Below are 12,818 nucleotides of genomic sequence, written 5' to 3' on the forward strand. Positions count from 1 at the left end.
ATAGACGATTACTGTGTAAAAAAAAATCCAAACCCCCCCCAACAGCAACCCCAGAAAAGCCCTGGGTCACTCAGAAACCAGGGGAAATGTTTCCGCTCGCTGGGCTCCGCCCCATCCCATCCCGCTCCGATCAGATTAACTTTCCCCCTCCCTCCAATCTCTTCCTTCCGAGACGGCCACTGTGAAAAAAACAAAACAAAAAAACAAACCCCAAAACCAACTCCAGAAATCCTCCCTCGTTTTGCAACGAGAAAACCAGTCCGGGAGAAAGAAAGATTTGCAACAAGAAAACCAGTCCGGGAGAAAGAGAGAAAGAAAGAAAGAGACCCGTCGTCTTCTCCTGCTCCAGTCAGCCACACAGATCGCCATGGGAGTGAAGTCATGACGTAGTGGTCAGGCCTTGTCTTCAGAGGGTGGTGGCCAGGCCTGGCCTGGCAATCCTAACAGTGGCTTTTGTAAAGCTGAGTCCTAACAGCGGTTTCCTGAAATTCTGGGTTTAGCAATTTAGGGATGAGCCCAAAGAAAGATATATAATGTTATAAAAGACTATCCAATGTGTGGGTGTGTTTTACAGTGGTCAGTTGTCAACCCCACTCAGTGGTAGAACATCTGTTTGGTATGCAGGAGGTCCCAGGTTGAATCCCTGGCATCTCCAATTCAAGGATCAGGTAGTAGGTGATGTGAAAGACCTGCACCTGAGACCCTGGATAGCTGCTGCCAACTGAGTAGACAATACTGACTTTGATGGACCAAGGGTCTGATTCTGTATAAGACAGCTTCATGTCTGTTCACGTGTGTTCTGGTTTGTATCTTGTTAGGATAACAAAGTTACTAGCTGGTTAAGTGCTTTGTCTCACTAGCATCTTTTCCTTTTCCTGAAATTTACTGTGCCAAAACAGAGAATTGTGTATACATCATATTCTAGTTTTACTCCAGATCTTGTTTTACTCCAGTGAAACTGCCATATTCTGCCTACGGTGCCAATAAATGTTCATGCTGTAACCTACTGAGTGATTCTGTTGTGTCAACACCACATCATTAACAGCACCACATCCCCACGGTGAGCTGATCTGTATCTTCATTGGTGCATGGGTTTCTAGCCTCCACTGGGAGGATGGCATAGATGATTACCAGCAGTGCATGGCATTACGCCATGCTCCAGGGTCATCTCTACCTCAATATAACCGCAGGGCCAAGATCTCAACCATCCTCCCGGGGGATGACCAAAGTTGAATAGCCTACGTCCACAGTTGCCTTTCCCCCTGGCCAACTGGAGAAAACACAGGAGGCAGCTCTGGGTAAGTTAAAACCAAGAAATAATTCATTAATACATAAGGAAAGAATGCTGATTAAGAGTGTTCTCAACCGGGACATGAAGTATTGCCGCCATCAGGTGTTTTCACAGTTGATGAACTACTCCGGAGTTCTGTAAATCAAGAGGGGGAAGACGCTTTCGCAGGCACGGTCCCTCTCTCATTACATTTCAGATGTTATTTCCCTTTGGGATCTTTGTGGCTGACAGGTGTTAGGGTTAAACCTAAATGGTACAGGGTTATTTGTGCTATCCATTTTTGGATGGGCCAAGTGACATCAGAAAATTGGGTGTTTGTTGCCCACAAGATCAAGCGAGGTCAAAACCATCAGGAGCCGCCAAAAAGCAAGGCGAGAAAGCATGGCAAGGGAAACAGGGCTGTTGGGGAAGGTCAGAGGAGGGCCACTATTAAGTCCTGGATTTGGGGGAGGTGGGGTTGCATGTCGTCACCGCGACTGCACAGGACAAACTATGCCAACCCTTTTTTTGGTGGCAACAATACTGTGCGTATTCCCTACGCACTACGAGCGACCCCCAGCATGGTCTGTTCTTGTTCGCAAGAGGTGTTTACAAAAGTTGGAAATCGCAGCTGAAACCCATTTTGCGGCACTACTTGGAATGGTCCGTCCTGAACAATTCACCCCTATCGTAAGCGCTTGGTACTGCAAGCACACATGCGTTTCGGAAAAAAGTTGCGAGAAGACGTTACCCGGTATGGCCTCCTCCCTTGGAGTGTATTGGCAGGAGAACGAGGTGGACCGCATGCATGAGCTCCTGATTGAACTAGAGGCGGGAGGATGTGTGATGCCCAGAACACACCTTGAAACATTTTCAATTTTTAAAAAGGTGTCAAGACTGCTGTCCCGTGAGGGGATTCGCAGAACCCCGAGCCAATGCAGGGCAAAATTTAAGATAGACAAGGGGGCGTTTTTTGACGCACTTGAGGATTGGGGCGGGTTCCCACCCTCCAGTAAGCGCCCACCATGTTTCCACCTCCTGGTCAGGCTATGGGAGCAGGCTGGTCGGCCAAGCTGGACGCATAGGCATCACCCATGTGAGTATCTTAAGCATTTTATACGTTGGCGGCAGCTGATCCAGTGCAGGAACGCTGACCATACTTATGGAGGACTGTGCAGTCCATGGCCAAGTACCATCAAAGGCACTGTGTTGGTCACATGACAAACTCACTTTGGTACTCTTTAGCGGTCTTGTGTTTTGGGAGCTCTTAGCATGGAACCCTGCACAACGGCGGTCATGCATTGCCTGCACTGGTACTGGTGTTGCCACCATGCATGTTTTTAGGTATTGTGGTGGATGCACGTCATGGGATACTGGCCTGCTCTATGGCTTCTCCAATGTTCTTGTGTGTGGATGCATAAGGTCCTGCATGCACACAAGAACGCAGGGTGATAAGAAGACATTTCAAATTTGTTATTGCCGTTGAAACCTCATCAGCCTTTTTTTGACACCTTTCTTTGAATAGACACTCCCAGGGTGCGTCGGCGGGGATGGACAGGAAGGAGAAGGGTCGCAGTGGTGCGGGACTCTTCATCCCCCTCACCACAGTCTGCAACGGAGGATCCTGGAGAGGGGCCGTCACAAGGTAAGTTCAAGGGAGCAGCATCTATCGGTGCCATGCTTTGTACTGACGCGGTTGATACTGGCTCTTACTTAGGGCAACACTTCTGACTGTATTGCAGCAATAGAAGAACAGGCGGCCCCAGAGGACCCAGGGGAGACAAACGCATTGGTTGAAGGTGAGGGGAGTTAGGCCCATTGTCCGGCCTGGTACAGCTGCAGTGCCTTCCTTCACATCAGTAGGCCAGTCCGCAGCATGCCCTATAAACCTCCTCCTGTAATGGGTGCTGGCTCAGGGGACTGAAATGTTGTTGGTGTATACTAAAGTGAACATTTTTAACTTGCTTGCAGCCATACATGAGTTTCCCGCACCAGAGGACCAAGGGGAGACCTTGTCAGTGGGTGCAGGTGAGTGGTACAAGCACCCTGTTGGATCCAGTAATGCCGCGGCGTGTTTTCTCATAATGGAACCCTGCAGAGAAAATGCTCTCAGTTTTCGCCTACGTTGTACATTAACAAAACGGCTTGTGGTGTTTTACAAACCCATCGCACCATACGGCAACATAAGAGAAGAAAAATTAAATGGGTTTAGAACAGTATGGCATGTACACTGCAGAAAACCTGTACCATACACAGGTGCTGCAGATGAGGAACTGCCACAGGAGGCCTCCCGATTGTACCCTCTGCAAATTGCGTCACCCGCCGAGACATCCATGGGTATGGTAACTCTTTCTTGTCCTACCTTTTACCGCAACTCATGTCTGTGGTCTAACCGGTGTCGTAATGTCACCTAGGTCAAGCAGCTATGCCCCCCCCCCACAACACAGTTGGCCGAGGCACTTCCCTGCCATGGATGCTGTACCCTGGAAACCCGCCTCACCCAATTTGAGCAAAAGGTGGATAGGCGATGTAAGTTGAGAATGGGTGTGCGTTCAAGCTACGCCGTGGTGGTTGTGTGTCTTTACTCCAGCACAATTAAACCACACTGAACAGTCCAGGCATGTGGCTCAAGACCATGTTGCATGCCATTTGCCCCAGCACTTTTCAAGCAGGTGATATAGTTGAGGTGCATTGGGGCAGCACGGGTGCATAGTTTAACGCAGCGTTTAGTCATGGTGGCCTCATGACCCCAGAACCTGTCACGGACAGCGGTGGCCCATTGACTTTGAACCGGTACATACCCGGGCTCGCCTGGCTTTCAAAGCAACTGATCAGTGCACTGGTTTTACTGGTTCTGCAAGCTGTCTCAAAATTGAAAATCAACCAGCACAACACGTGTAACCAACCTCCTTTCCCCCCCGATTACAGTTATGCACGTGATCCGGCTAATAACATTGCTACGCCAGTCAGTAAGCAGGCTGAGGACACAGGTGGCGAGCACACGGAACCCAGATGTGGAGGCGACAGAGGAGGGCCAAACAACCTCGCCGAACACTGTGGAGGAGGATCAAGAACTTGTTAATTAGTCACGTATTCAAATGTTCTTTGTAATGTTTATTTCTGATTGCACATTTTCTTGTTGTTTATTATTGCACAATTATAGTACGTCATGCAGAAAAACTGTTATTAAAAAGTACAAAATACAATACTGTGGTCAGAATGTAGCAATGCTCTAACAAAGACAGGCATCGATCACTTAGTGCAAAGCTACAGGAATACAGAGCGATCGAAGAACAAGAGCAAAGGTTGGGGTTCATCAGTGCCTGTCCCGGCCTCCCTGAGATGTTTTCATGTGGCCACACTTGGGGCCATTGTTCGGAGTCATGGGTGTACAAAACTAAGAAAGGTTTGCTACCGTGTTTCCCCGAAAATAAGACACTGTCTTATTTTATTTTTTTCTCAAGAAGACACACTATGGCTTATACCACAAATGCATAGAAATCCTGCTAGAGCTTATTTTTGGGGTAGGTCTTATTTTCAGGGAAACAGGGTAGATATCTCCTTAGGTATTTTTCAAAAAAGGTTTTTAAAATGGCACATGAGACAGGTTGTCACAGGAAATCATAGCTATTACAGGTATAGAGATGTCTCCTGGAGTATCACTTGAATAGATCGGCGACACATCATGAAAATAAGGTTGTCACTGTAGGTGAGATGGTTCTACATGGCCACACTTGGGACCATGACAGTAAAACAGTGCGTGGGGTAACTTAACAGTTCCTGGGGGATTTATAAAAGAGAACTCTAGAGCACAAAAAACATGTTATCACTGTAAAGACAGTGTCTATTAAAGTCGGCGATTACTCCTGAGGTATATCTTGACTACACTGCTAACGTGTCATGCAAATCCAAACATAATACAAAAGAAAAAAACCCAAATTAGAAAAGGTTAGATGCATCAAAAAAAATCCCCCCCCCCCCCGCATGAACTCCCTGAGATGCCTTGACGTGTGCTATCTTGAGGGCAAGGTCAACCTTCATGGACTAAAGGGTATTTTCTTTTTGGGGCGAGCACGAATGACAGGCTTCCTTCCATAGGGTTTTGGGGCTTGGGAACTTAAGGACATCTCCGTCTGTGAGTTTCCAGGGCGGACCTCCCCTGATGGCTGCCGACCTGGGTAACTCGCAATGGTTTCCCTGCTGGGCTCACCCAGTCCCGGGACGGAGGGCTGGATAATGGCCTTGGCTATGTCATTTATTACTTGCAAGGTTGATCTTAGAATTTCTCTCCTAGACTCCCTTGCCTCTCTTTCCTCCTGTCGGTAGGCCCTAAACTCGTGCATGAACTCATCATGTTCCCGTCTGGAAGCCTCCAGGTAGATTTCCTGCTGCTTCAGAAACTGGTCCCCGACCCTCTGCACCGCGGTGACACGTTTTTTCCTTGCTTTAATGAGGCGTAGGCGTTCCGCCGGTGTCAGTTTGGCCATGATGGCCCCCGGGTCGACATCTGAGGGAGAAAGGAAAGCTGCATAAACACTTCCCCCAGGATACAAACCACAAGTTTTAATTAATGGTAAACAAATCGTAAGAGCTGTACCACACATCCTGGAAAAATGATGAGTGGGGGAAAGCCCCCATAGCTTAAAACAAAGTCACGTTCCAGCACAGGAATAATAACCATGTGGGGGTCAGCGCCACGGGATGGTGTTGTCACCACATGTCACGGACGGCTATACGACGGGATAAGGAAGTGATACTGGAGCAGTGGCACATCATGGGCTCTCGGGCAGAAGGCATTGAAATGATACTTTGGGAGAAGTGATGCCCTGTGTCCTATGCAGTCCTGGTTGGAAAAAGTAGAATGGTGGGTGGTTGTCCCCCCTCCCCCGGTGATTTTTAGCATGGCATAAATTAACTTCCTGGGGAAGCGCTCCTACCATTGGTGTCTCCATCTCCGTAGTTTGAAGCCTCGTCATCAGCATCTAGCGTGGATGTGCTGGGACCTGCGTGAGATAGGAAGTCAGACCTTAATGAAGTGCACCTTATATTGCTGCTTAGAATCCCTGACTATTGCTGTGACCAATGCAAGCCTCGACTAACAGGGACTCACCGGATTCCCTTGGAGAGCCAATGTTGGTAGCGTCTGTGTCTTGGAATTGGGATGCCTCCTCCACAGGTACAGACTCTAAGGGAAAGCAGAGAAGGAAACATTAGGCACACTTGAAGGCCAAACTCCCACTATCATTTAATGTCCTTCCCAGTGCTGTCGTAACAGGTTCACATGGAAAACCAATCTGTTGTGCATTCCAACGAAGCACGCATCAGGGAAGAACAGGACACACACAGCCATTTCCTAAACCTTGGTAATCAAGCAGAACAACATGCATAAGTGTTCTCTCTCAGCAATGGGTTGTGTCAGAAACTTAGGCACAATCTCAGTCAACAAGAAGGTGATCTTGCGCGCCATCTGCTGGAGGAACTGCAAAAAATCAACCAGAAATTGGACAGTATGGAAAGTGCCTATAGTGTCCAACAGAGAAAAATGACAGAGACAGCCGACAAGGTGGATGATATTGCAAAGAAATGTCTGGCATCATCAGAAGAAATACAGAAAGTTAAGAAGGTCATTAAAGTGGAAAAGCATCAAGAAAAACAGGAGAATAAACTGTTACTGCTTCAAATGGAGAAAGCGAATTTGACTCTTCAATTTCAAGGGCTGAAAGAGGAGGAAAGAGAGGACCTCAGAGACATTTTGGCAACAGCTTTAGCACCACTGACTGGCAACGAAGCGGGAAAAATAAAAGAAGAGATGGATTTGGTTTATAGAGCCTACTCCAACTTTACAAAGAAAAACAAGTTGCCAGCGGAAGTGGTCGTGAAATTCACAAAGCAACGTCTCCGAGACCAGATTTTAAAGGCAGCTTCAGCAACACCCTTGAAAATTGGAGATCAACCGATCAGGATTTTGAAAGATGTTCCTTTTGAAATCAGAATGAAAAGAAAGGAATATAAAGGATTGACCATGTTCTTACAAAGTCATCAAATCAGTTACAGATCGTTGGTGCCCGAAGGATTGGTCTTTAAGTTTAAAGACAGAAGAGAAAAGATAGACTCTATCTTCAAGGCTCAAGACTTTTTGAAGAGGCACGCCAGTACAGAAGAAGAGGCAGAACTTGCCAAGTGGATGTCGGGAACTAGCGGGGAAGACAGCAGCTTGGAGGGAGAAGTGAAGGACGAGGAAGCTAAAGGAGCGACCGGTCCAAAATATAACTTAAGAGAAACTTAGGCACAATCCCCCCAACTTTGAGCGCAAGAGCACAACGGAGCAATAACTGGAAAGAGCCATGCAACACTGCGAAAGAGCCATGCAACACAGCAAGCGAGTCTGTAGTCATGAGTACTTTAGCTTTAGCTCCAACGGTACCTTAAGGGGGTAAAGGAGGGCAGTCCAGCACAGCACAGCACCGTCCCTTCTCTTTAGGCAAGGTATACTACAATCCACTGTTGCTGAGCTGGGCACCTCAGGGATGTTGGAACCAAACAGGGGAAAGGCACCTTACCTGACGCAGCAATGTCGTCCCGCCGAATAAACTCTCCTTCAATCGGCTCAAGCACCATGGTGAAAAGCTCCTCAGAGTCCTTGCCTGGCTTGGAGGGGACTGCCATGGCCATGCAGGGTGGTGGTGGGGTGTTGGCTGGAAGGTTGTAGCTGTCAGCAGCACGGCGGGGTTTCACGCTGGGGTCGCCTTTCAAGATATTATGAAGTTCGTTATAGTAAAGGCAGGTGATCCTGTCGTTGCTGGAGGTGTTATTGTGGAGGAGAACTCGCTTGTAGTCTGCAGGGAGTGCCTTGGTCTTGTTGCGGCATTCAGTCGCTGAATGGCTATGACCCCTCGACGTCATCCCCCGCGCTATTTCTTTATAGGTCTCCATCGTGAAGTGAGACTGCCTGATGGATTCCTGGACCCTCTGCTCACCCCACAAAGCTAGCAGGTCCAAGATCTCCTCTCTCTTCCATGATACACCTCTGACTCCCACTCCCGCCACCTTGTCGTCCCTTCTCAGAAATGTTAAAACAGGAAGTTTACCTGGAAAGCTGGGACTACACCTGTCCTCGTGGAGTACCTAGAGACTACTTTTGTGAAGCACAGGTGTGCCCGAAACAAGCACCATCTACATTACCAAACGAGAAAGAAAACGGGGTTAAACATGCACTTGGGCGTACATACAAACTAAAAAGGCCAAAATAAAAGCTAGCACCTGTTTGCACATGTGCATAACTTAAACCAGAAACACAAAAAAAAGGGGGGGGGGAGTTAGCGCGGTCACCGCTGATTGCTGTCCAGATACCAAAACCGGGGATACAAAGCATGAGATATCGGAAAAACACCTGTTCCAACGGGATAAAAAGAGCGGAAACCATTCGGTGCGGGAGGCGGGTTTGCCAATATGAACAGGAAACTGTAAAGCACGAGGGATCAGCAGCCCGCACTAAATGTCCCTGTGACCTGACCCACACACAAGAACAAATAGCGCGCCAGCGGTGGGAATTCGGCGATTTCTGCCCGGCGCCGGCCGCCAGATGGCTCCGCTTTGTGGCTTTGCAAAAGCGCCAGTCCTTTCTCCGCGTTGCTCTCTTTTTTCTCTCGTCTCCTGCGCGGCGACCCGGAGGGGCTGAGCTTCCTAGAGCAGATGCCGCAAGATCCGGTCAGCGGCGTCTATGGTGATGGAAAGCCTCGGCTCTCCGATGCTCTGGTCCCCCCCGTTGTAGGGGGGCTCCGCCGGCGGCGGAAGGGCCTTGGGAGGGTAGGTGGGATCCGGTTGCAGCTGCCCCCCTCCCTTTCCTTCCCCTGCAAGACCTGCAAGTTGCTTTTGCAGCCCCGCCGGCGAACTTGCCCTTCCCCAGACCCCTAGTTTCATGCGCCTGCGAGGGGCAAAGAGCCGCGCACCGAAAAGGTAACCCTCACCCCCCACCCCGGGGCTGAGATCTTTGCGGGAGAAGGGTTCTTTTGGCGGCGGGGTGGGGAAAGGAAAGGGGAGAAACAAACAGGCTGCAGCAGCGGGAAAGGTTGGGGAAACGGGAGGTGCTTTCTGAAAGGGTTCCCGGGTCCTTGTTGTTGTTCTAGAAAAGAGCAGGTAACAAAGGGGGCAGCAGGATCGGGACCGATCAGTAGGGGAGTGCGGAGGCGCTGGAGTGGACGCGGGGGGAATTGTGCAAGAGAGATCCGGGTCGCGGGGGGGTGTGTGGAATCCTGAGGACAAAATACTTTTTAAAAACGCAAAGTAGAAAGGAAGTCGCTTTGGTGGGGGGATTGAAAGTGCTGTTACATTCTAGGGGTGCCCCACTAAAAACACCTGCTGGGACAAGCAAGAATCCAGTAGCCGCTTAAAGGCTGCGATCACACACACGAAATAATCCACTTTCAATGCACTTTAGAACTGGATTCGGCCAGTTCACACAGTAAAATCCAGTTGGAAAGTGGACTGAAAGTGGATTATTTAGTGTGTGTGGTCAGCAGCATTCTGACAGGCAAAATTTGTGCCGGGGTATGAGCTTTCCTGAGTCACTGCTCACTTCTTCAGACTCACAACAGCTCCTACCCTGCCACAAATTTTGTTAGTCTTTTAAGGCACTACTGGACTCTTGCTCTTTTCTGCTGCTACAGACAGACTAACATAGCTCTCCATCTTGACCTATCTGCTGAAACGCATTATGGTTAATATTGCTTGTTCTTATTATATTGTAGAGCCCTTTAGTGTGCATTCTAGGAGAGATGCATAGGCACACAGGTAAACAGCCTGTTGCCTACTGGGTGCCAGCAATCTAAATTGGCTTAGAAAGAAAGTTGATGACTGGCTGCTTATTGATTTGCTCCGTTTACACCCTGACTTTCTCCCCAGTAGGGAGGGACCCAAAGCAGCTCACATCATTCTCCTGTCCTCCATTTCCTCCCCACAACAACCCTGTGAGGTAGGTCAGGTTGAGAGTGTCTGACTGGCCCAAGGTCTCCCAAGAGGGTTGCCAGGTCCCCCCTTGGCCACCGGCAGTGGATGGGGGGGGGTTAGGTTTGCCGGATCCAGATTGGGAATCTCCTGGAGATTTGGGGATGGAGCCTGGAAGGACAGAGACCACAGGGGGGTACAGTCCACCCTCCAAAGCATCCAGTTTCTCTAGAGGAACTGAACTCTGGAGAGGAGCTGTAACTCTGAGGGATCCCCAGGTCCCACCTGGAGGCTGGCATCCCTGTCTCCCAGCAAGCTTCTTTGGCAGAGTGAGGATCTGAACCCGGGTTTCCCAGACCCTAGTCCAGCTCTCTGATCACGGCACCTCACCTGGCACCTTCACAATCGTGTGTGGAGGCTGGCTGCAACTTTGGAGTAAGGAAGGAAAGGGCAACTGAGTGGTCGTGGTATAGTTGAGAGATGGTTGTGAAAATTACCAGACGCCCCTGGGGCGCAGTCACTCTCTCTCAGCTGAACTGACCTCACAGGATTAAAGAGTGGTTAACACATGGAATTCACTGCCACAGGAGTTGGCGACGGCTACAAGCATGGACGGCTTCAAAATGGAATTAGATAAGCATATGGAGCAGAGGCTATTAGCCACAAGGTATAGATAGGGACTCTGGGGCAAGTGATGCTCTGTCTTCTTGGTGCTTGGGGGGGTCAACAGTGGGAGGGCTTCTAATGTCCTGGCCCCACTGGTGGACCTCCTGATGGCACCTGGTATTTCTGGCCACTGTGTGACATAGAGTGTTGGACTGGATGAGCCATTGGCCTGACCCAACATTGGCTTCTCTTATGTTCTTACGATTCACGTAAGGATAATATAAGCCCTTCCACTGGTAGAAGAATTGCACATCATGTCAACTTTGTTGTCTGAGCCCTAGCCCAGTTTCCACAAAACCAGTTTACCCTCACATCAGACAGTGGAAAGAGAACCATGGTTGGGCAAAACAAAAGGGCCCAAAATCACAAGGCAGGAACGTGTAACGCTCAGGTGCACACTCATGCCTTGAATTTTCAAATCCCTGCCTTACGATTGCAGCGGCAGAGGTGACACCCCCCACCCCACAGACAGAAGGACCTCTGTGGCTGCATTCAGACGTCATGATAAACTGTGCTTTGATTCAACCCTGGCAGCAAATCAAGATTCCAAAGTAGTGTGTATGCTTGTTAGCCACCATTTGTACTAGTTGCGTTTGGCTGGTGATGTCTGAATTCACAAACCAATCCAGAATACAGAGATCGGTTCCCTTGGAGGAAATGGCTGCTTTGGAGGATGGACTCTGGCATTATAAGCATGGTTCTTTTAAATGCTTTGAGGGAGAAGCGGAGAGGGGATGCCGTGTGCACGCATGCACTCCAAGCTGCGCCCCCGCTTCTCACCCAGGGCATTTAAACTTTAATTGCCTTGGGGGAGAAGTGGGGGAAGGCCTCTTGCTCTCACTCTAAAAGAATTGAAATAGTTGAAATAGTTTGTCAAGTTTGTCAATGATATGTTGTCGAAGGCTTTCACGGCCGGAGTTCATGAGTTGTTGTAGATTTTCTGGGCTGTATGGCCATGGTCTAGGCCAGTGATGGCGAACGTTTTAGAGACCGCATGCCCAAACTGCGACTCAAAACCCACTTATTTATCGCAAAGTGCCAACACGGCAATTTAACCTGAAAACTGAGGTTTTACTTTAGAAAAAACAGGCAGTTTAACCTGAATACTGAGGTTTTACTTCAGAAAAAACAACTCATATATTAACTTAAGATGATCCAAACAAAGTAAGGAAAGCAATCCCAAATGCTTTCACTTACTTAAAATTATTTAGCACAGAATTCGACACTTTAATGATGGTCTGGGCCTGGCTGGGGCGATGGCACGCGTGCCCACGGAGAGGGCTCTGAGTGCCACCTCTGGCACCCGTGCCATAGGTTCGCCGCCACTGGTCTAGGCATTGTAGTACCTGACGTTTTTCCAGCAACTGTGACTGGCATCCTCAGGAGTATAACACTGAAAGATGGAGTACTCTCTGTGTCAATGTGAGAGGACAAATGGTAGGCAGGTAATTTATATCTACTCAGGAAGGTGGGGGAGGGTTGAGTCATGATCTTGTAGGAGTTTCTCAGGCTGTGATATGTTAATGGAGGAGCTTTCCTGAGGAGGTTCTTTTGCCTATAGATTGGCTGTTGAAATTCTATTAATTTCTATTAATTAATTAGTTAATTTTTTATTAATTTAAATGATAATTGTATGAGCTTTTGCAGCTCTTAAAACTCTAAGAAGGCAGATCTTAAAACTCTTAAGAAGGCACATCTTTCAGAACTGATTTATTAATACACATCTTATTTAACAGTGATTTGATTGTTCTGACGGCATTTTCCTCAGCATTTCTTTTTTCTCTTTACCACCTGGAGAATGGCAACCCTGATAGACCTCTCCTCCGTCAATGTATCTAAACCCCTTTTAAAGTTGTTGATGCCTGTGGCATTGTGTTCTGTTACTTTTTTGTCTGACTTCTGTAGAAAAAAATCATTCCCCCTCCGGTTTTTGTGTGGG

The 12,818-nt window shown here is 48.5% G+C and overlaps 1 protein-coding gene across 1 annotated transcript in view; it reads left to right on the forward strand.

Moving 5' to 3' along the window:
* LOC107115588 (zinc finger protein 420-like) overlaps positions 1-12,818 on the forward strand; it is a gene marked incomplete at its 3' end in the record, with an annotated part of 51,825 nt that overhangs the window by 16,415 nt on the left and 22,592 nt on the right. Inside the window, exons 4-7 of the mRNA XM_015417330.1 lie at positions 2,879-2,915; positions 2,988-3,069; positions 3,242-3,298; positions 3,527-3,612. Coding sequence (XP_015272816.1) covers positions 2,879-2,915; positions 2,988-3,069; positions 3,242-3,298; positions 3,527-3,612 — 262 coding nt within the window. The remainder of the gene's footprint in view (positions 1-2,878; positions 2,916-2,987; positions 3,070-3,241; positions 3,299-3,526; positions 3,613-12,818) is intronic.

The sequence above is a fragment of the Gekko japonicus genome, unplaced genomic scaffold (assembly GCF_001447785.1).
Source record: "Gekko japonicus isolate JY-2015 unplaced genomic scaffold, Gekko_japonicus_V1.1 scaffold2083, whole genome shotgun sequence".
Classification (NCBI taxonomy): Eukaryota; Metazoa; Chordata; class Lepidosauria; order Squamata; family Gekkonidae; genus Gekko; species Gekko japonicus.